Source organism: Rhinolophus sinicus, chromosome 1, assembly GCF_057876585.1.
Source record: "Rhinolophus sinicus isolate RSI-liver-muscle chromosome 1, RSI-T2T, whole genome shotgun sequence".
NCBI classification, from domain to species: Eukaryota; Metazoa; Chordata; class Mammalia; order Chiroptera; family Rhinolophidae; genus Rhinolophus; species Rhinolophus sinicus.
The window spans coordinates 51,752,249-51,776,944 of record NC_142501.1 but is presented as its reverse complement, the minus strand read 5'-3'; the positions used below and the strand labels follow the sequence as shown (position 1 = coordinate 51,776,944).

General features: G+C 37.6%; 1 protein-coding gene across 1 annotated transcript; it reads left to right on the top strand.

Annotated features, from left to right (window-relative positions):
- The first annotated feature begins 3,266 nt into the window (after nucleotides 1–3,266).
- Nucleotides 3,267–4,184, top strand: LOC109456208 (olfactory receptor 8S1-like). The gene has a single exon (XM_019748353.3). It carries the CDS (start codon nucleotides 3,267–3,269, stop codon nucleotides 4,182–4,184), a length of 918 nt encoding a protein of 305 aa, XP_019603912.3.
- The last annotated feature ends 20,512 nt before the right edge of the window (nucleotides 4,185–24,696 follow it).

Sequence of the window (24,696 nt, the reverse complement as noted above, 5' to 3'; positions counted from 1 at the left end):
AGCTTCCTTTGTTAGGAAGATGCTCTTAGCAATATATTAACAGTCATAGAGAGAGATTTGTGAAGAAATAATTGTGTAATTATGCTAGAGGAAATATGAAAGCAGTTGCTTAATTACTTGCTAGGAATTTGAAATTTTCAAGCTTTTCTTTTCGTTGTCGTTTTATGGAATCATTAAAGGAAAAGAGGAAAAATGCTGTCCAAGTTCAGAAGAGCTTTCTGAAGTCTATTTGCAGAGACTTTTGAGGACTGAGCTTACATATTTCTTTTTATGCACAAAACCTTAAATAGGAAAAGCAAGTCAGTTCACATGATGAACTGCTGTAGTACATTTTCTCTCTTGTGAATTTCTCCTGAGCTCAGAGGCATGCCCACCAGCTCAGAAAAACAGGATGTATTCTGTACCAGGAAAAGAGAGAAATACGGTAAGATTTTTCCTCTGTTCTCTGGTGGTTTTCTTTGCTCCTGTGTTCTTTGCAGGTCTTTTCATTGCAGGCCCCTTATACCCTCAGTTCCCACCACTTCCTGTCATTCCCTCATCAGGCCCTTCTGTTCCCTTCAATCCTCTCATCTTATCTTTGTCCTCCCAGCCTGGAGGAAGGAGAACCTTTCTCTCTGAAAGGTATTCATTTTTGTTACCTAAAATGTTTTGGTCGGCTCCTCAAAAGCACTTGTCTCCCTTCTTTGGGGAAAATTGTACGTTTGGACTGTTGGTGAAGGAAAGAGGATGTAATGATTCTTCAGCACCTCAGTTGTCTTCAGCACATTTTTAGGAAGTTAAATCCTCACAACTTTCCCAGTAATTAGTTTTAGCTTTCATTTGACTTATGGGACAACGGAGACAAGTCTCTTTCCTGTATCTCCCTATATTCCTTGCTTCTGGTGAAGAAAGCCCACTCTATAGCAGAAACCTGGAAGTGTGGGGAGGTTAATCCCTGAGAAGTGTCTGTAAGCGGCGGGAGGAGATCAGGACATAAGTGATGGACTGTGGGCATCTCGTGACTCAGAAATAAGCTTCTCCAAGCACTGCAAACATATAGGGTCCAGAAATGAATTATAGCTTGAATTATAAGTATCCCCCATAATTAGGAACTCGGAGGTATGTGGAAGTTCAGAACAGGGCAGGAGACACTGCGCTAGGGCAAACTTCTCCATTGGTGAAATTTTTCTCCAGTGCCCTTCACACACTTGGTTTCACGCAAGCCCAGGGTGTCCAAATCCCTTACCGGTTCCTAATTAGGTATGTTCTCTGTGCGCAGGAAAGCCCTAGACTGTGCTCCTCCTGAGTCTCATTCATTCACTGACATGTTCACTGATTCACACATTCGCTTTTGTTTTTAAATAACAGTTTTTGAGCAACTCCTTTGGGCCAATGATAATGCTAAGTACTTTTGTATGTTTCCTTTTAAAATGAGTTCCTCTCAGGCAACTAGTCTTTGGAAATTATATAGTCAGCTAACTTCACTTAATTGTGATAATAACTGAAAACATATAGTGCTAACATTCTCAGAGCTGTTTCTATTCTAAATTTGGACCAGTCTGAATAAAGGAAGCCTTGAGAATAGTGAAATCACAGCGGCAGGTAAAGGTGAGGATTTTACTTATTTCTGTGACCCTTTAGGTTACTGACACAGTGCATCTCTACCTGTGAGGGAGTCTGGCCTCTGACAGGATCCAGTTTCCAGGCTTGTCCTTCATGAAATTGTCCCGTGCATGATTTTCACATTTTGGCCTTTATTCCTAAGAGAGAGAGTATCACCAAAGTTTAGAGAATTTCTAGTGCTGGTATGTGGGGCTCCATTTGGAGATGAGTAGAATGGTGGGAACCTTTCTTTTTACTGCCCTTCAAAATATTAATGGATGGTTCTCTGTCTGTATTTTATGGCTTGATTCCTTGCTTTTCCAGCATCTTCTGTCAATGATGTACTCTTCTCAGGATCAATCCAGGTCACTGTAGCTAGAGCCAGAGTGGTGAGTCAAAAAAAAAAAAAGTTGTAATAATAAAAACTGCAGTCTCTATATGATTGTAAGCATTTAGCTTTTTAGAAGCAATATATGCAATTTACCCATTTCTTTTCCTCTTTTAGAAATCAAGGAGATCTATATGCAACAAGAATTTTCAGACTGCACCTTCATACCACACTCTCACACTGACGTTCAAACTTACTCATCTCTTGGACCACTGGATTTGAAAAAGTTTTTCTTTAATTCTGTGCTAGTTATTGCTCAACTTGATGAGAAATATAGGTAATGTGGACTTGATTCCTAAGATAGCTTTAATTCTTTGTGTTTTTTGGAATAACAATGGGAGAGAAATCATAAGTCATGGGAGAAATAGAATGTGCTGGTTTTGCAGTATGAACACAAGTGACAGAGCAGTATGTGAAGGTCAAGATGGTGTGGTTACTGTGTGGAAGGGTTATCCCGAGTCATAGCTGTAATCTGGGTTGTCAGTTCAGGGTCAGCAAAAAAAAAGGCCACGCTTTAGAAAATAGGTAGATAGTCTATATTTACACAAGGCACGAGAGCACAGACCAGAGCTGAAACTGGAAACATCACCCAAACTGGGCACGGAGGTTATGTCCAGGGTACGTTTGCATATTGGTCAACACTTTTCTTGTGATGAATTACATAGCATCTGGGATATCTCTGTGCTACTTTCTCTCTAACTAAGTCCCTTTCTGCTCACTCTTGTAAATGTCCAGCCACTACCCCTCTTCACTTTCCATTAATGATCTCATTTAAATATTTGTTTAAAAATAAAAACCATTAGACGAGAACTGCATCCTTTCTGACACCAAATCTGCTGACTTCGTGCTTGTTTGATGCCATGAACTAAACCTGCTCTCATCTAAGGCCACGCGCCGCTTATGCTCTGAAACCCTGCTGCTCTCGGAGACGCCATTTCTGAGGTTTATCTTACTCATCCTGCATAATTCTCTCTCTCCTCGATTATTATCTACATTTACAAGCATCCACTGGTAGATTGAATAATAAAACAACAATAACAAATAAAGTCTAAGACATTAAGGAAAGAACAATAAAGGTGGACAGGGAGTTATCAGGCTCCTAACGAGCCTGAGGAAATATTGTTACAGGTTTTAGGAAATCTAGGGATTTAGGAAATTTGTCATTTAGAAACACACGTTTTTGAGGAAGTATGAAACTTTGTGGAAGTAGAAGATTAAGACGCTGGGATATTTGTTAGACGTAAGAAGAGGCTCCACCCAATTCGTTTCTGCCATTCCCGAGGAAATCTTGCCGGCAATGGGAAACCACAGTGTTGTCTCTGAGTTCATCCTCCTCGGGCTGTCTGCTGACCCCCAGGTCCAGGCCCTGCTCTTTGTGCTGTTCCTTGTTATTTACCTCCTGACCCTGATGGGGAACCTGACGCTGCTGCTGGTGATCAGGGTTGATTCCCGTCTTCACATCCCCATGTTCTTTTTCCTGGGACAGTTGTCCTTCCTGGATCTCTGCCACTCCTCGGTCACTGTGCCCAAGCTGTTGGAGAACCTCCTGTCCGAGAAGAAAACCATCTCAGTGGAGGGCTGCATGGCTCAGGTCTTCTTTGTGTTTGCCACTGGGGGCACTGAATCCTGCCTACTCACCGCGATGGCCTATGACCGCTACGTTGCCATCAGCTCTCCCCTGCTCTACAGCCAGGTGATGAACAGACAGCGGTGCATGGGGCTGGTGTGGGCCTCTTGGGGTTTGGCTTTTCTGGATGGTCTCATCAATATCCTTGTGGCTCTCAGCTTAGACTTCTGCGAGGCTCAAACTATCCACCACTTCAGCTGCGAGCTGCCCTCTCTCTACCCTTTGTCCTGCTCTGACGTGACTGCAAGTTTCACGGCCCTGCTCTGTTCCAGCTTCTTGCATTTCTTTGGTAATTTCCTTATGATATTTTTTTCCTATGTTCGCATTTTGTCCACCATCCTGGCCATCAACTCCACCACAGGCAGAAGCAAGGCCTTTTCCACCTGCTTCTCCCATGTCATAGCAGTTTGCTTCTTCTATGGCTCAGGTCTTCTCCGCTATCTCATGCCACCCTCAGGCTCTCCCCTGGAAGCCGTCTTCTCTGTACAGTACAGTGTGGTCACTCCCATGCTGAATCCTCTCATCTACAGCCTGAAGAACACGGAGGTGAAGGCAGGTGTCAGAAGGATGTTGCAAAAATGTTTCTAGTGTTTCAAATAACAGAATACAACATGAGAATGAAGAGAAAACTAGGTAGAATTGCAATAAGTAGTGCCCAGATATTAAGGAGAATTCTGATATCAGGTCTGCCGGATACCTTATAGCTTTTTTTAAAAAGTACTTAAGAAGTGGTAGTGTTAATTTTCTTGGAATAAAAATTCAAAGTTCAGTCCTCGTCAGAGGAAGGTGGGTAAATAACCTTGTCTAGCAATTTTTCTTACAGAAACATTGCATTTATTACAGACCGTATGGGAGACATTGTCATTGCCTGCTCAGGCTCTTTACCATCCTTCTAGTGGGTGAACTCCACTCATTCAATATGGTTCCAAGGGACTGTGAATCATGGTGTCCCCAAATCCTTCTTCTCCACCTCCCCCGTCCATTTTCTACTCTTTCTTCTCTGCATAGTGGCTGATTCTGGAACGAGCATATTGCCAATGTTAGGCCATTCACTCAAGGAGGAATTTTAATCTTGAGGAGAGATTCAGAGAGGCAGAGGTCAGCCATTTGTTTGCAGCAGTCTGACAGGCTATGCCAGTGTCCCTGCTGATAAGATCACTAGTGTTATCTGGATTCTATTCAAGGCAGATTTATCAACATGAATTGTAATAAGAGCACATGATTAGATATTTGCATCATGTCAGGTTCTGTGCTAAGCCCTTTACATACATCATCCCATTTAAATATCACAACAACTGCTTTAGGTGAATGCTTTAGTTGTCTTATTTTAAGAAGAGGAAACTGACTCTGAATAGTGAGTGGTGGGGAGTGGAATTTGCAACCAAAAGAACTTACCCCAAATCCTATTTTCTTTACCATCTGGAGCTACTGACTCTCCTCTTGATGTTGTGAGCTACCCCAGACACAGTTCATGAATTTCCTTTTTAATGCTTTATTATTTTAGTTCTCTTTTTTTATTTTGCTTAAGTCAGAATTAGATTCTGTATTTGCAAGGAAAGGACCTACAAGATATAATGGAATTGCAGGTGTAGACGTCCAAATACAATGAGAATATTTGAAACTATTTGTTGGACCTACGCATATCTAATAGAGACTACAAATAACACATTTGTTTATCCCGCTTCAAACCATTTCGCCAGTGGCCAATCATCCAGAGCTGTGGGTGGCCTCAGGACAAGAGGACATTCCTCAGCACACTGCTAGACAAGTGGTGCTGCCTCTTAGCCCTAATGATGCTGCAGCAATGGCAGAACATGAGAGCCTCAATGGCAGAGCAAGTGCTGCACAGGGCCTTTGGCATCTGCAAAAAGAAACCAACAGAATTTCAGCAAAGGTCCCTTAGATCTTAAAACGTAATTGGAGAATTAGTGAGAAGGAGATTTGGAAGAGGTGTGTAGATTAAAACTATCATGGTCAAAAATTAATTAGTGGTGTTTTTTTTTTAAATTACCTTTTTTGCTTATTTACAAGCTTCAACTGTCATCATCCCCTTCACGCTGCACTCCCCAGCAGCGAATATAAACTCAAAGAGATCAAGGACATTTTTTGGCAACTTCACTAACACTTTAAAGAATATAAAAATAGTTTCAAACATGCTTGTTCCACAATAAATATATTTTGAATGTGAAATTATGGGCAAAGAAATGAGAATACATCTAGGATAGCGTCTCACCAGAGGGACTCCACTGTTAAAGCAGTTTGAAATAATTACATGAGTAGAATAGCCTACCACGTGAATGCACATCTCTTTCTTCCTGGTGAGCCTACTTCTGGTTCATGGAGCCACAAACAGTATGGCCATGGATTGGCAAGGTGGTGGCTGTGCAAAGGTTCAGTAAGAGTTTTATGCATGAAGACTGTTCTGCTGTTGCCACTGCGAAATTTCTTTTGATAAAAGTCACACACAAATTTTGTTATATATATTACGATACTTTCTTGTTTTGGTTTCTATTTTGAGTAAAAAATTCAATTACATTTACTACTTGGCTATTTTTAGTATATAGGGATGCTGTGGTATTTTGCACACTGATCTTGTTGAAATATCTTCCTAGTTCTAATGGCTTGTTTATAGAGACTACTGGATTTTTAAATTATGTTTTCATTATTTCATCTTAAATAAAGGGAAATAATTTATTTTTCTAGGCAATTTTTATATATTTCATATTTTTTAATTCATTCACTAGCCAGGACTTTAGTACAGAAGTTTTTTTATTGGGATCAATGAGAAAGCTTCACATGCTGCAGCATTAAAGATGATGTTTGTTCTGGTTTTGATCAATACCTTTGACTTATTGTAAAAGTTGTCTTCTAACCATATTTTGCTAAGAATTGGTATAACATTTTACCAAATATATTTTCTGTTCCTATGGTGGACCAGAACTTTTTCTCTTTTGTCTACTAATGTATGGTGTCCGTCACATAATAAGCACGCAATAAAAAATAAGTTTATTGAGATAGTCATATGGTTTTTATTATTTAATTTTTAAATAATAAGTTGTATCAGTAGTTGTTCTGGTGTTGAAGAATTGGTGCATTCCTGGAATCACCCTACTTAGGTGAAATAGTGAAAACGGAATTAACTTTCATCAGTATTTAATTTAAGAATTTCCTCTTTATGTTCATAAGTGAGATAGTGTAGTTTATTCTTACATTCCTCTGGTCTTTTCTTTTTAAAAGCTTTATTGAGATTATGTTTCACACATCATAACATTTACTTATTCAAAGCATATACTGCAATGGTCTCTAGCACATTCCCAGAGTTGTGCAACCATCATCACAACCCCATCTCAAAACATTTTCATCACCCCAAACTCATGGGCAGTCACAGGCCAAACCATCCCCCTAAGCAATCACTCATCTATTTTTTTCCCATGTAAATTTGCCTATGCTAGACGTCTGATCTTGGCATCAATAGTATACTTTATTTCATCCTTGTATTTTCCTAAAATAGTTGCATAAAAAATGAGAGTTATCCTTTCCTTGAAGGTTTTATAAAACTCATCTATAAAATTTTGAAGACTTCTTGTCTTTTTGTTATTGTGGAAGAAAAATTTTGATTGCCAGTTTATTCCTTGAATGGTTAGTGATGTATTTAGGTTTTATATTTGTTCATAAATCAATTTTAGTAATTTGTAATTTTTGCCTGTTATTCATTTCATGTTTTAAATTTTATTGGTATTTTGTTACTTACAATATTCTAATATTTTCCGCATTCATTTAATTTGAAAATAAAAAACTTCAAACATAGAGCAAAGTTGGACGAGTTCTACAGTGCACATATATATAGTCACATCTAAATTTTACTATTAATGTTTTAGTATATGTGCCTTATCAACTACCTATCATCTATCTATTCACCAATCTACCTTTTTTTAGTGCATTTCAAAAAGTTACAGACATCAGTGCACTTCATTCTAAATACTTCAACATGTATATTATTAGTCAAAGTTCAAAATTTGACTACACCCTCTCCTCTTCTTTTGAGGTAAAATCTACATGCTGAAATATTAAAAGTATCAGTCAGTGAATATTGAGAAATGCAAACTTCTATGGCTATGTAACTCAAATTTCTATTTAGATATGGAGCATTACTACCATCCAAGAAAACGACCTCATGTCCCTTTCCAGTCAATTTTGTCCCCACTTACCCACTTGTTAACCATTGTTCTGCTTTTTCCATTATAATCTTGCCTGTTGCAACACATCATATAAACAGAATTGTACAGTATGCATGATTTTGTGTCAAACTTTTTTCATTCATCATGATTTTGAGATTCATCGTGTTGTTCCATGTATCAGTAATTTGTATATTTTTATTGTTGAGTGTATACTTTTATGAATCCATCTCCATTTGTTTATCCATTCTATTGAGCTGCTTCCAGTCTGGGGCTATAATGAATAAAGTTTCTATGAACATTCTTGTAAAAGCCTTTTTGTGCATAATTGTTTTCATTTCTTCTGGAGAATATCTAGTATTGAAATTATTTGGTCATAAGTAGATACAAGTTTTATAAGAAACCATCAGATATTTTTCCAAAGGGGTTATATTCGTATCATTCTATAGTTCCATCAACAGTGTTTGCTAATTCTGGTTGCTCTATATCTCACCAACCTTTGATGTGGTCAGTTTTTTAATTTTTTTTCATTTTTGTGTCTGTTTAGTGAAATATCTGTGTGATTTTAGTTGGCATTTCCCTAATGACTAATTTTGTTGAACACTATTTCATACATTTAGTAGTCATTCATGTATTTTCTTTTAGGAAGTGTTTAAGACTTCTGCTCTTTTTTATTTTTTTATTTTATTTTATTAAATTTATTGGGGCGACAATTGTTAGTAAAATTACATAGATTTCAGGTGTACAATTCTGTATTACATCATCTATAAATCCCATTGTGTGTTCATCACCCAGTCAGTTCTTTCCATCACCATATATTTGATCCCCCTTACCTTCATCTCCCACCCCCCAACCCCCAACTTCTGCTCATTTTTAAATTGGATATTTTAATTAAGTTCTTATATATCTTGGACACCAGTCTTTTTCAGATCTGTTTTGTAGATATTTTCTCATTTGTGGTTTTTCTTTTTGTACTTTTAACAGTGCCTTTTAAAGTGCTTTAAAATTCTGATGAAGTCTAATTCATTTTTTTTTCTGTTATGTACTTCCTGCTTTTTCTATCCTGAGAAATCTTTGCCTGACATAAGGTCACAGAGATTTTCTCCTGTGTTTTTTCTAGTTTTCTTTTTTTTAATTGAGGTTCAATTGACATATAACATTATGTTAGTTTCAGGTGTGTAACATAATTATTCAGTATTTGTATGTTTTGTGAACTAATAACCACAGTTAACATCTGTCACCATGTATCTATAGTTACAAATTTTTTGAGATCAGAACTTTTAAGATCTATGCTCTTAGCAACTTTCAAATATACAATACAGTATTATTAGCTATAGTCACCATGCGGTACATGCCATTCCATGACTTACATATTTCATAACTGGAAGTTTGTACATTTTGACCTTTACCAATTTTGCCCAAACCCCATCTCCCACCTCTGGCAAACACCAATCTGTGCTCTGTATCTATGAACTTGGTTTTGTTTCTTTATTCCATATATAAGTGAGATCATATGGTATTTGTCTTTCTCTGGCTTATTTCATTTAGCATAATGCCCTCAAGTCCCATCCATGTTGTCTCAAATGCCAAGATTTCATTCCTTTTTACGGCTGAATAATATTCCACTAAATATATATATTTTCTTTACCCAGTCTTCCATCAGTGAACACTGTGGTTGTTTCCATATCTTGGCTATTGTATGAATAAGGGAGTATTTTGAGGGGGATTAATGGCAAAGTGTCTTTTACTGTAATTTTTTATTTATTTAAACATTCACCATATTTTTTATCACACCTCGTAAATAATGCTGCAATGAACATGGGAGTGCATATATCTTTTCAAGTTAGTGGTTTTGGTTTCTTTGGATAAATACTCAGAAGTGGAATTGCTGGATCATATGGTAGTTCTATTTTCAATTGTTTGAGCAACCTCTATCCTGTTTTCCACTGTGGCTGCACCAATTTACATTCCTACCAACTATACACAAGGAGTCCCTTTTCTTCACATTTTCATTAATACTTATCCTTTTCCTTTTAATAGTAGTCAGTTTAACAGGTGTGAGGTCATATCGCACTGTGGTTTTAATTTGTATTTCCCTGATTAGTAGTGATATTGAGTATCTTTTCATATACATGTTGGCCATTTGTGTGTCTTTTTTGGAGAAATGTCTATTAGGTTCCTTTCCCCATTTTTTAATCCTAAATTCAGTTTCTCAAAAGACTGATATTCTGAACACATCTGATGAAATAGTTCTGTATGGTTAACCGGGGGTGGAGTTGGGGATGTGGGTAAGGAGTGAGGTTGACAAGAGTGATAAGATAGGAACCAAATTTTGGCCATGTCAAAATTGGCAGTTTTCGTTAATAAAATAAATAGCATCTTTAAATGTCAGAGAGTGTTGGAAAGAGTACTTGGATGTTGTAGTGGTTAAGTAGAGGAGAAAGTATAGAGGACTAATGTCACTGCTCAAGATGGAGTTTATAATTCTTATTTTGAAAAAGTACGGTGTAGTGGTATAAGCTTTATATTAAGTCAAATGGTCTTTAAGCTCAAGGCCTGAAGCTTTCCACTGCTCCAAACAAAAAGAAATGCAGGGATTTTTATTTACCATGTTTGCCCCAAAATAAGACCTAGCCGGAAAATAAGCCCTAGCATGATTTTTCAGGATGACATCCCCTGAACATAAGCCCCAATGCATCTTTTGGAGCAAAAATTAATATACGATCCAGTCTTATTTTTGGGGAAACATGGTATTTGGTTCACTAATGTGTTCTTAGTAATGAGAACAGTGCATAGCAAATGGTAAGCATTCGATAAATGTATGTTTAATGAATCTGCAGAAATGATTATATCATTTTCAGTTTCTTTGTTATTGTAGGATATTAATAAATTTCCTCATATTGAACTATCTTTGCAGTCTCACAAAAATAACGTTAGGTCACAGTTTATCATTTTTTGATATCATGATATACTTTCTTTGCTAATATTTTATTTAGGATTTTTACATCAATGTTAGTTGTCTTTTTTTTCTTTGAGCTATTTCATGGAGCTTTAATATCAATGGTATACTCACTTTATAAGAAGAACTTGAAAGTTTTCTTCTTTTTCTATTCCATGGAACAATTTATGTAGTGTTAGGATTATAATTTCATTAAATATTTGGTAGAAATCACAATGAAATATCCTGGGCTTACTGCTTTTGGCAATGGGAGAAGAGGAAGAATTTCTACTGAGGAGAGGAATCTTTAACAATATATTTCTGATATTTATATGGTAATTAGTTGGTAATGGATTCTGTTTTTCCTGTATCTGTGGTTATTTACACATTATTATTTCTCATTTCAGTGATTTTTTTCCCTCCCTCTTTTTTTTTAAAATTCGAGTTGTTAATGGTTTATCTATTTTAATCAGAATTTCTTCATGAGACAAACTCTTGGATTTATTAATTCAGATGTTTCTTTGAATTAATTTTAGCTTATCTTTTTACTGACTCTCCTTTTACTTTCTTCAATTTATTTTGTTTGTTTTTAAGCAGCTTTTAAGGTGAATACTTAATTCACTTATTTTTATTCTTTGTTCATCATTAAGATAACTAATTAAGGCTATAAATTTTTCTTCCTATATCTGCTTACTAATATGCCATCATAATTGATATGTAACTTTTCAAAACATTTGTTAGATATTCTTAAATTTTGATTTCAATTTTCTCTTTGCCACAAGTTTTTATAAGAGTTGTTTCAGATGGCAAGGATGATTTACTACTCCTATTGCATTTGACAAAATGTCATCTATGTTTTTTCTTTTTGGGAATATTTATTAAGGTTTTTTTTCTAGCTAAATAAAATATATAGTACATCTAAAAACACTCTATGAGTTATATAATCATAAATATATAATTAACTTTTATTACTAAGATCATCTATATCTTCATTTTTTTCTTCTCTGGGTCTAGGATAAATTGAATAGTTGAATTAAAATCTGCTTTTATTAAATTGTTTCAGTATATTTCTGGTACTTCTGATTATTTTGGAGGTTAATTTTTCCTGTTTTTGAAAGAGAACTACTTACAATTATTAGTTCTTTATCATAAAGAATAGTCACTATTATATAAAACACTCTTCTTTGATGGGAGTAATATTTTTACCAACAATCCAACTTTATCTGTTACTAAGATCTTAACCACATGCCTTCTGTTTGTTTTTGTTCAGCTGGTATAACTTCACCTATCCTTGTGCTTTCATTTCTTTTGACATTCAGTATTATTTTATATTAATTTCAGGTGTACAGCATAGTGGTTAGACATTTATATAATTTAAGATATGATTCCCCTGACTAGTCTAGCACCCAGCTGGCACTATACACAGTTATTACCATATTATTGACTATATTCCCTAAGCTTTACTTTACATCCCCAAGACTATTTTGTGTTATAACTACCAATTTGCGTTTTTTTTATCCCCTCACCTTTTCCACCCTGCCCCCAATCTACCCTCCCATCTATCACCCCAATAAATCTAGTACCCATCTGATACCATACACAGTTAATACAAAATTATTGACTATATTACTTATGCTATACTTACATCCTCATGACTACTATGTAATAACCAATTTGTACTTCTTAATCCTTTCCACTTTTTCACCCACCGCCCAATACCCCTTCCATCTGGCAATCATCAAAATGTTCTCTGTATCTATGAGTTTTTTCTGTTTCATTTGTTTGTTAATTTTGTTGTTTAGATGCCACTTATAAGTAAGATCATATGACTTTGTCTTTCTCTGTCTGACATACTCCACTCAGCACAATACCCTCCATGTCCATCCATGCCACTGAAAATGGCAAGAACCCATTCCCTTCCATGGCTGAGCAATATTCTATTGTGTATATGTATCACCTACTCTTTAGCTATTCATTTATCGACAGACACCCAGGCTGGCTCCACTTCCTGGCCATTATAAACAATGCTGCAATGTACATATGGATGCACTTGTCCTTTTGAAGTAGCATTTTGAGTTTCTTCAGATAAATTCCCAGAAATAGGATTACTGGATCCTTCTTTGTCTCTTTTTATAGCCTTTGTTTTAAAGTCTATTTTGTCTGGTGTGAGTTTGCTATCCCAGCTTTTTGTTGCTGTTGTTTCCATTTTCATGAAATATCTTTTTCCATCTCTTTGTACTCCATCTCTGTGTGTCTTTCTGTCTGAAGTGAGTCCCTTGTAGGCAGCATATGTATGTGTCTTGTTTTCTTATCCATTCAGCCACCCTGGGACTTTTGATTGGAGTATTTAATCCATTTACATTTAAAGTAATAGTTGATAGATATGTAGTTACTGCCATTTTATTATTCATGTTTTGATCTTTTTTCTATTTTTATCTTAAAGCAGTCTCTCTAAGATTCTTTGTTATATTGGTTTGGTGGTGATGAACTCCTTTAGCTCTTGTCTGGAAGCTCTATATCTGTCCTTTGATTCTAAATGATAGCATTGCTGGGTAGAGTAATCTTGGTTGTAGATCCTTGCTTTTTATCACTTTGAATATTCTGTGCCAATCCCATCTGCAAAGCTTCTGTGGAGAAATCAGCTGATAGTCTTATGGGAGCTCCCTTGAAAGTAACAGACTGCTTTTTTCTTGATGCTTTTAAGATTCTCTCTTTCTCTTTAACTGTTGACATTTTAATTATGATGTGTCTTGGTATGTGCCTCTTTGGGTTCATCTTGTTTGGGACTCTCTGTGTTTCCTGGGGTTGAATATCCCTTTCTTTCACCAGATTAGAAAAAATTTCCATCATTATTCCTTCAAATAGGTTTTCAATTCCTTACTCTCTCTCTCTCTTTTCTCGTTTCCTTCTGGTACCCCTATGATGTGAATGTTGGTATGCTTGATGTTATCCCAGAGGCCTCTTAAACTCTCCGAATTTTTTTTTTTTTGGGGGGGGGATTCTTTTTTCTTTTGGTTGTTCTGATTGAGTGTTTTCTGCTACCTTGTTTCTAAATTGCTAATTCGAACCTGTGCTTTATCTAATCTACTGTTGAGTCCCTCAAACGTATTCTTTGTTTCAGTTATTGTACTCTTTATTTCTGACTGGTTCTTTTTTATGTTTCCCATCTCTTATTTTTATGTTTCTTATCTCTTTTTTGAAGTTCTCCCTGAGATCACTGAGCATCCTTGTAACCAGTGGTTTGAACTTGTCATCTGGTAGATTGCTTGACCCCATTTTGTTTAACTCTTTTTTTGGAGCTTTGTTTTATTCTTTTCTTTGGGACATGTTTCTTTGTCTTTTCATTTTGGCTGCCTCCTTGTGTTTGTTTCTATGTATTAGGTAGGGCTGCTATTCTCCCAGTCTTAGTAGAGTGGCATTATATAGTAGGTATACTGTGGGGCTGTCTCCCTGGTGACCAGAGCTGGGTGCTCCAGGTGTATCCCTTGTGCAGGTTGTGAGTGCCCTCCTATTGTTGCTGAGACGTGGTTGCTGTTTGCACGTCAATAGAAGGGATTCACCCTTGGGCTCACTAGTCGTGAGGACTGGCTATGACGACAGTGGAGGAGCTGTTGTGTAGAGGCTGAACCTACAGAGCAGGACTTACTTTAACAGGGCTCTGGTGCCTGCTCAGTCTTCCTTTTGGGTGGGTCATCCTTGGAGGAGGCTTGGTGATGCTTTGGCCAATCTGATACAGGCCACTGAGCATGCCAGCCCCAGGGCCTCCGGGGAGGAGACCCACTTCAGGACAAGTTTAACTGCAGGCTGTACCCTGCCCAGGGCCCCCTGACATGAGCCACAAAGTAGACCACAGATGGCTGCGACTCCAGTTGTGCTTGGAGGTGGCTGGAGAGGCCAATCCATGAACCTAGGCTGGCTGTCACTAGTGCCAGGCTTAGGGCTGCTCAGCCAGAGGTATGAGACAATGAAGCCAGATGCTGCTTATTTGCATTTTGTGAACCTTTGAGATATTTTAGGAAAGTTTTCAGCATAAGCCAAAGCAGGTTGTTTGTACAGAAAAGCCACTGGGAGTGGTTTAGCTGTGCCTGAAAGTTGGGTAGGACAGGGTTCAGAATCACCAGGGTGGGGCAAACGAACAGTGTTAAATAGGTTGGTGGATGCTCAGATATGGTGACTGCCTGAACCTAGGCTGGGAAGGGGGTGGGCTCAACAAAGAAACATTGGCTTTCTGCCAGCTCCTGTGTCTGGGAGAAAATTGCCCTTCCAACCCTTGCCAGACAATTCAGTTCCTCCCCATATGTCCCTGTTGCCTTTCAAGCTGCTGCCCCAGAGCTGGAGCTCAGAGTAAGTGAGTTTTTCAGTAAGTCTTTGTGCAAGCCCTTTAGGAGGACAGCAGCTGCCCTTTGTCTCACTCAGTAAAAATGTCAGCTGATTTTTACAACTAGAAGTTATGGGGACTTCTCTCCCTGGCACTGAAATCCTGGGCCAGGGAGCCTGGTGTGGGGCTGGGACCCCTTGCTCCGATGAAGGTGTCCTCCATAACTGAGATATCCCTTCCAATTTTCAATGGTCACACAGGGTGTGGGACCAGCCTGTTCCATGTCTCAGCCCCTCCTACCCGTCTTGAAGTGGCTTCTTCTGTATGTTCTTAGTTGTAGGGCTTCAGTTCAGCTAGACTTCAGGCAGTTCTCAGTGGTGTTTGTTCTGTAGTTAGTTGTAATTTTGATATGGTCATGAGAGGAAGTAAGTACAGCATTTACCTACTCTGCCATCTTGACCTATTTTCTTGAAATTTTCAACACTTATAATATGTTTTCATATCTGAAGGACTTAGCACCCATTACACCTTTTTTTTTCTGGAAGTTTGCTGAGTATTATCATTGACCTGAGGATAGAGCAAACTTTCCTGAGGCACTTCCACCCATTCCCACAAATACTTTTCAAGCTTTGCTAGTATGGGTTTGGAGATATAAGGTACCCTTGAAGGGATCTTCAAATGTTTGGAAAGCTTCTTTCAACCTCTGATAGCATCATTCAAGTCCCTTTATACAAAACTAAAATGCCTATGATAAGATGGTAAATTCTATAGTTCCTGGCTCTAAGACCCAAACCTAAACATAAAAAGACTTGCAAATAAATTTTCTAAAACAATTTCATTTGAAGCATCCTTTGTTTGTTCTCATAAGTATACTCTTAATTGTCAAAGCATATAATCCAATTTTGTTTCCAAAATGTCTGCTATATTCACTGACAAAATTAAGAGGCCTGCTGGGAAGGACCAAAGGGGCAGAAACTCTGAAAATCCCTGAATTTGTTTCCTAGGGCTGATGTAACAAAGTACCAGAAAATGGGTCTTAAAACAATAGAAATTTATTGTCTTACAGTTCTGGAGGTTATAACTCTGAAATCAAGGTGTTAGCAAGCCATGATCCCCCAAAACCTATAGGGAAGAATCCTTCCTTGCTTCTTCTTAGCTTCTGGTGATGGCTATCAATCCTTAGCATTTCTTGGCTTTCAGGTGCATCATTCCAGTCTCTGCCTTTGTTGTCACAAAGATGTCTTCCCTCTGTGTGTCTTTCTTCACATGGTATTCTCCTCTCTCTTATAAGAACACCAGTCATATAGGATTAAGAGCCCACCCTACTCCAGTATCATCTCATCTTGACTGCTACATCTGCAAAGACCCTATTTCCAAATAAAGTCACATTGTGAGTTAGTGGGGATTAGGACTTCAACATATTTTCAATAATTCAACCCATGGTAGTCACAATTGGAATTACTCAACTGCTTTCCTTTTCTATTCTGAAGCTGAAAGAAGTATTACCTGAGAAGTTTTAGGGTATGGGGATGATATTGTGATCACTAGAAATTACTCAGATTCTGTAGTATGGTTGATTTATTTCTAGGAATGAAATTTATCAACAACCATAAATGGTCTCACTTTCTTCACTGAGTTCCTCCCTTTGGGCTGTCTGCATTGCCACATCCAAGCTCTGCTCTTTGTGCTGTTCCTGGAGGTTTCTCTCCTGATCCTGATGGGGAATCTGGTGATGATCCTGGTGATCAGAGGGGAGTCTCACCTCCACATCCCCATGTATTTCTTCCGCAGATACCTGTCCTTCCTGGGTATCTGCTTCTCCTCAGTTCTCATGCCCAAAATGCTACAGAACTTTCTGTTTCAGAAGAACAGCATCTCACTGTGGGGTTGCATCACCCAGAGTTTCTTTTTTCTTCTATCTGGGTGTGCTGAAGCCAGTCTTCTCTCTGCCATGGCCTATGATCACTATGCTGCTCTCTGCCACCCTCTGCTCTACACCATGGACATGAACAGGCCTGTTTGTACTGCAGTGGTCAGTGAAGCTTGGGTGATAGGGTTTCACCCAAGTCACTATTGACTAATGTTTTCATCCACAAGTTACATTTCTGTGGGTCCAACATCATCTCCCATTTCTGCTTTTAACTGCCTTCTCTCTTCCCTCTGTTTTGTATTGATCCCATAGCCAATGCGTTCCTTATGTCAGGGTCCAGTGCATTTCTGGGGCTGCTGACACTTTCCCTGATACTCTTTTCTTACTCCAGAATCATTTCTGCCATTCTGAGCATTTGCTTCTCTGAGAGCCAAGGCAAAGCCTTCTCCACCTGCTCCTCACACCTCACTGTGGTGCTTTTGTTCTATGGGATGGCTCTATTCAAGTACATCAACCCCTCTTCTGGCTCAGTGTTGGAACAAGTGGTCTCCATTCAATACAGTGTGATCACATCCTTGATGAATCCCCTCCTCTACAGACTCAAGGAGGTGATAGCAGCTCTGCGGAGAATGCTGAGGCAACAAAAGTGGGCCTTAGGGTAAGCAACGGCTGTGTAATTCTGCTCAGAAAATAGAAAAATTATCTCTAACAGAAAAAGATTTTTATAGGCACAGAGCACTTGGGGAAATTGCCTTTCAATTCAGCTCAAGTATTTGTCTGGACATTGAAGTAAATAAATTTCCACAAAAACGGAGGCTGAGGGAAAAGAGTTTGATGTACAGGCTGCTATCCAGCAACCCTTTGCAAAAACAGTCTGAGAATGGGATCTTGGCTCCATCTGAGGAGATAGCAGGGCTGACACAGATAAAGTGTATTGGAGCAGAACAGGGTCTCTGGGCAAATTGCGGACTTTTTCTTGGAATTTTCACAAAGATACACAGTAAAGAAAGGGACCTACAACAATTGAAAGAATCAGGTATAGATGATGCTCCAGAAGGGAGACAGTCAGAGCCATTCACTTACCTGACCTCGTGGTATTCATTGGCATCAAACGGCCTGCATGTAGGCTGGTGTGATGGTCAATTTTGTGTCAACTTGACTGGGCTAAGAAGCCCAGATAGCTGGTGAAACACTTATTTTTGGGTATGTCTATGAAGTTGTTTCCAGAAGAGATTAGCATCTGAATCAGTAGACTGATTAAGAAGATTGCCCTCACCAATACGGATGGGTATCGCCGAATCTGTTGCCGGCCCACATAGAACAAAATGGCCAAGGTAGGGTGAATATGCTTTCTCTGCTTGCACTGGAACATCCATCTTCTCCTGCCCCAGATATTGGTCTCCTGATTCTCGGGCCTTCACACTAAGATTGGGACTTCACCACCGGCTTTCCTGGGCTTCTAGGTTGCAGATGGAAGATTCTGGGACTTCTCAGCCTCCATAATTGTGCAAGCCAATACCTTATAACAAATCTCTTTATAGTCTATTGGATTTTTTTTTTTGAGATCCATGACCAATACAGCAGAGAAAAAAAGAATGAACAGACTGGAAATCAGTATATTGTGCCTATTTTATTTTTCCTAAGCTCTCCTACCTGAGGCCTAACCCTTTGCATCTATTTAATTAATAAACATAAATATACAGAGGGTGACAAAAAATGTATACACATTTTAAGAAAGGAAAAAACTGGGCCGGCTCGGTGGCTCAGGCGGTTAGAGCTCCATGCTCCTAACTCTGAAGGCTGCTGGTTCGATTCCCACATGGGCCAGTGGGCTCTCAACCACAAGGTTGCCAGTTCAATTCCTCGAGTCCCGCAAGGGATGGTGGGCAGCGCCCCCTGCAACGAAGATTGAACACCTTGAGCTGCCGCTGAGCTCCCAGATGTCTCAGTTGGTTGGAGCACGTCCTCTCAACCACAAGGTTGCCGGTTCGACTCCCCCAAGGGATGGTGAGCTGTACCACCTGAAACTAGCAACGGCAACTGGACCTGGAGCTGAGCTGCGCCCTTCATAACTAAGACTGAAAGGACAACTTGAAGCTGAATGGCACCCTCCACAACTAAGATTGAAAGGACAACAACTTGACTTGGAAAAAAGTCCTGGAAGTACCCCAATAAAGTCCTGTACCCTTTTCCCAATAAAAAACAAAATCTAAAAAAAAAAAAGAAAGAAAGGAAAAAACTATTAAAATTGTAATACTTAATATATACCGATAACAAAAGACGAATACAAGTCGCATTTGACTTCAGCAATTACAAGAGGTGCTCAAAGTGGTTACCATCAGCATCCAGAAGCTTCTGATTACTACTTGAGCAATGTTGACCAGTGTCATTATTTTGGCACCCCCGGTATAATAGCAGCTTATTGAAAAACATTAGAGAAGGCCTAAATAAATGGAGAGTAACACTCATATACTATGCTTGTGGGTTGGTAGATTATTGTAAAGTTGTCAATTTTCCCCAAATCAATTCATATGTTCTGTATAATGTCAATCAAAATTCTAGAATATTTTATGAATTTGAAAAGTTGATTCTAAAATTTATGTAGAAGTAAATGGTCCAACAAATGCCAAGCTACTCTTGAAGCTAAGAACAAGGTAGACAGTCTTTTTCTACCAAATATCAAGATGTATCATAAAACTATGTAATTAAGACTTTCTGTTCCTGACACACAAACAGACAAATATACCAATGGAAAAGGAGAGAGAACTCAAAAGTGGATCCCAAGTACAGAAGTACACACTGAGGGGCAAAGCAGATCAATTCGTTCAGGGTGAACTTTTCAATCATTAGTGCTTAGTGCAGTGATGATTAGCTATCCATGTAGAAAATTAACCAGACTTTATCCTAACCCATGATATGCAAAAATCCTCAGTAAGCTGAAGTACTAAGCGTGAAAGGCAAAACTATACATCTTTTATAAAATAGTATAGACAATGTATTCATGATAGAGAAGGATTTTTAAAAACAAGATACAAAAAGCACCAACTACAAAAAAAAAAGTTGATGAACATATTAAAATTAAGAAGTTTTATTTATCAAAAATCCTAATAAGAATGAAAAGACAAGCCACAAAGTGGGAAAAATATTTGCCACACATATGAACATCAAAATCCTAGCATTTTACATTATCAAAAGTAAAAAAGAATCATTTCACTAGGAAAATGGGCAAAAGACTAGAACAGGAACTTGACAAAAGAGGAAATCCAAATCCCTAAGGTTGTCAGCCTTAACAATAATCATGCAAATTAAAACTACAATGAAAAGTACCATTAGACAGATATCAGAATGGAAAAAATTAAGAAACCCAATAAAACGAGGTATTGGCAAAAATGTAGCACAACGAGAATTCTCATTTTACCCACTATGTTGTAAAGTTAATTCAGCCCAGAATTCTATTACTAGAGAAATTCAGAACCACTGCACCAAAATAAATGTATAAGAATGTCCATAGTAGCACTGTTTGTAATAACCAAATCCAGGAAATAATTCAAATGGCCATCTACAATAGAAATAGACAAATTTTTCAAATATATGGTGATGGAAGGAGAACCGACTCTGGGTGGTGAACACACAATGGGATTTATAGATGATGTAATACAGAATTGTACACCTGCAATCTATGTAATTTTACTAACAATTGTCACCCCAATAAATTAAAAAAAAGAAAAAGAAATAGACAAATTTTGATAGATCCATATTGTGAAGTGACTACAGCCAATGAAAATGAATCTATTGTAGTCACATGGAATAGCATGGACAAATCTCAGATATAATATTGAACAAAATGATATGTAAAACATTATTCCATTCATATAAGGTTCAAATAAAGGCAAACAGGACTATACTATTTAGGGATGCATATATCAGTAGTAAAACAGTAAAAAAAAAAAAAAAAAAGCAAGGAAATCAGTAGGAATGTTAGGGCATCCTGGGTTATCATTAAGAGGGGAAGGAGCAGAGTGGTCTACATTCCCAGGGCTAGCAACGTACTATTTCTTAATCTTTAAAAATTTTTTTCTTTTTCACATCTATCTTCACTTTATCATTATTTATTAAATGATACATAAATGTTGCATGTATTTTTCAGTATGTATGGCATATTTCAAAAAATTTTTTAAACTATAAATATCAAACTAAATGATGAAATACTGAAGTAATTTCTATTAAAACCAGAAACTAGGGAGAGATACCTGTTTCCTCCACTATTTCATAACATTATTTTGAAGATTATAACTAAGATAATAAGACATGAAGATGAAATACTTAGAATAATTATAAAAGACCAAATTGCTTATTTCGTATGCAGATAATATGATTATATTCCCAGATAACTCAATAGGCTGGGGGCAAATATGAAAATTAATGAGATTAAGTCAGCAAAATACAAAATAAATACAAAAAAAGAGCCTTTCACTATCTTATCCATAACCGATTTGAATGAGAAATGGAAAAAAAATTCCATTCTCATTAGCAAAAAAAATCATAAAATAACTAGTAATAAATTTAACAAAAAAGGTTCAGACTTTATATAAATAAAACTATATTGAGTGAATAAAACAAGATCTGAATAAGTGGAAAGACACCACATAGCCAACCTAAGTAAATATAATAATAATGGAATCTGTTTGAAGGACTTCAAGAGTCTCACAAAATCAGAGACAGCTGAAGGTTCAGGCTTTGGGACGATCAGGAGCCAGAGCACCTGTGGAGATCTAAGTCATGGAAACGAATGGATATTCTCTTTAGATCATAGATATTCTCTTTAGATCATCCGTATTGGACAACCATACCCTTTGTTGATTCAAATTCCTGGGTAAAAGTGTCCAATTGGCCTAGATTAAGTCATCTCTTGCCTAGAAAAGGACATTTAAAGTTTCTCTGTAATACCATTTTCCCTACCTAACCCTCCTTTTTAACCTGCCCTTTAAAAGGACCTACAACTCAGCATCACAAAGAAGAAAACAGTATTGCTGTTTTAGTGTGTGTGTGGTTGGCTCAATGTATAAGCTTGGTTTGGCGCATGTGTCTTGGGGTCAGACAGTCATGTCCATAAATTATCAAAGCTCAGGCCTGTGACCTTTACGTGTTTCCCCCCAGCTTTAAGGCTTATTTCTGCATCATTGCTTTGATTCTTGTCAGTGATTATATTGATCTATTTTTCTCAGCCTTCCTGAGTGGCCAGTTTCTTTCCAACAGTGATCCTATTGGAAACCTGTTTAAGTGGCCAGGACAGGTCTCCTTCACCTTTCACTTCATCCTGAGTTTCAGCTGTGAACCATTTTGAAGTTGCCCTTAGCCTTCTCCCTTCTCACCAGAATTAGGCCTCCTTAGCAGGCCACTCTCCTTACTTCCTACTGGTGCATTTATTGTTCTAGAGAAGGTCCTACTATGTCCAAGGGCTCAACAATCTTTGACCTCTCCTTGACACAATGGCAGTCAATAAGCCGAACTATGTAGCCTTGTCCAGAGACAAGATCCCTTCTCTGTCTTGAGACTCAGGTGCCTCTAAAGGGCCTGGTCTGATGACACAGAATTATCCTTCCCAGCCCTGGATGTGACCAAATATGATGGAATCTACTGCAACTGTGGTTCTTTTGCTTCACATCTAATCTTTTCCTTTTCTCCAATATCCTGCATCCCCACGGCCTATATTCAAATTAGGATTCCTATATCTCCTTCTGCTTTTCATTATTGCCTCTTTATATTTATTTTGAGTCTAAGTTGATTTTCTTTTTCTTACTTCTTAAGGTAGAAACTTAGACCACTGATTTAAGAACTTTCTTCTTTTCTAATATAAGCATTTAATTTCTCTTTAAATATTAATTTATCTGAATGCCACAAATATTGATATTTTCATTTTTATTCAGTTAAAAAATATTTTCCTGTTTTCTTTGTGGTTTCTTCTTTGGCCCATGGGTTATTTTAAAGTGTGTTGTTTGATATTTAACTATTTTGGATTTTCCAGATATTTTCAATTATTGATTTATAATTTAGTTCCATTGTGATCAATTTTCATAATGGCTCAGCATAGTTCTAGCTTCAGATTGTTCCATGTGCACCTGGAAGACACAACACAAACTGCTAGAAGATTGTTTGCAACACATGTAACTTATAAAGGATTAATAAACAGAACATATATTAGAAAGAACTCCTACAAATCAACAAGAAAAGCTTAAACAACTCAATAGAAAAGTGGGCAAAAGACAAAAACAGGCATTTCACAGAAGAGGAAGCATATATAGCTAATCAAATATGAAAAAAATGTTCCATTTCATTAATGATTAGGGAGATGCAAATCCAGACCACAATGAAATATCATTCATTTAACTGTCTGACAAGATCAGGTGTTGGCAAGGATGTGGCTCAATGGGAAGAAATTCTCATACACAGCTGGCTGCTAAAAGTATATACTAATACAACTACTTTTGTAATTTGATATTATTTTGTAAAGCTAAACACTCCCATACTCTATGGTTCAATAATTGTAATCCTAAAAAAACTCTTGAAAATGTGCACCAGAAGTAACATACAAGGATGTTCACAGTAGCATAGTTCAGGGAGGGAAAAAAGAAAAACAAAAAAAGGGACAACTCAAATTTCCATCTACAAGAAACAAGGTAAATTTAGTTCCTATACATGCTCAGCCATAAAAATAAAAAACGGGATATACAAAGCATTCATTCTCTATTATTGAATAACAAATCAGCACAAATTTAGGAGCTTAAAACACGGCAAATTTATTATCTCACAGTTTCTATGGCTCAGAAGTCCAGGTATGAGTCAGTTTGATCCCCTGCTCAGGGTCTCATCAGGCTGAAACCAAAGTGTGAACTAGGGTTATGATCTCATCTGAGACTCAGAGTCCTCCGCCAAGATCATGTAGAGGTTAGCAGAATTCAATTTCTTGTGGCTGTAGGACTGAGGTCCCCACTTTTTTGCGAGCTGTCAGACAGGGACTGCTCTCAGCTCCTAGGAGCTGCCTTCAGTTCCTAGGCACATGGCCCTCTCACAACATGGCAGCTTCTAATCTCTCTGACTTTAGGAATTGCCTACTTATATGGGGTCACCTGCTTAGGTCAGTACTACTCAGAATAACCTCCCTTTTGATTAACTCAGAGTCAGCTGACTAGTACCTAATCATGGAAGTGAAATCCCACCGTGTTTACAAGTCACACCCATATTCAAGAGGAGGGGATTATACAGGACATACATACCAGGGGGCCAGAATGTTGGGGGACATCTTAGAACTCTGCCTACCACAGCCACATAGTAGGAAAATAATCCTAACCTGATGTGGGAAACAATATTATTACAGCCATTACATGCTGCAGGCATTTATAATCTCTGAAGAATTTTTAACCCAGCTTCTAATTCTTTCTACCGCTTTCTGGGTATTCGATTGTACCAGGTATTTGTCTACAATGATTCAACAATCTGCTCTACTTTAAATAAATATTCAGAGTGAGATAATAGAATTAAAGATTATCTTTTCTGTAATTAAATTATAATTTCTTGTAAGTATAATGTGTTGTTAATAACAAATAGCTAAATTAAGAAACTCTACTATATCAATGAAAGTCTGTTCTAATTAGAGTGTTTCTGCACAATTTAAAAAAAAAAGACACTTCGAGATTACAGTACTTTGAAGCTGTCCCAGTGTAACATGATGTTTTCCAAGTGCTGTCTTGACCCAGTCTTGATGTCATGGCTAAAACTCTCAATTCCCCTTTGCTGGCAAT

What these genes read in the sequence shown, in the direction of transcription:
- LOC109456208 (XM_019748353.3), top strand. Translation starts at nt 3,267, where the DNA reads ATGGGAAACCACAGTGTTGTCTCTGAGTTCATCCTCCTCGGGCTGTCT.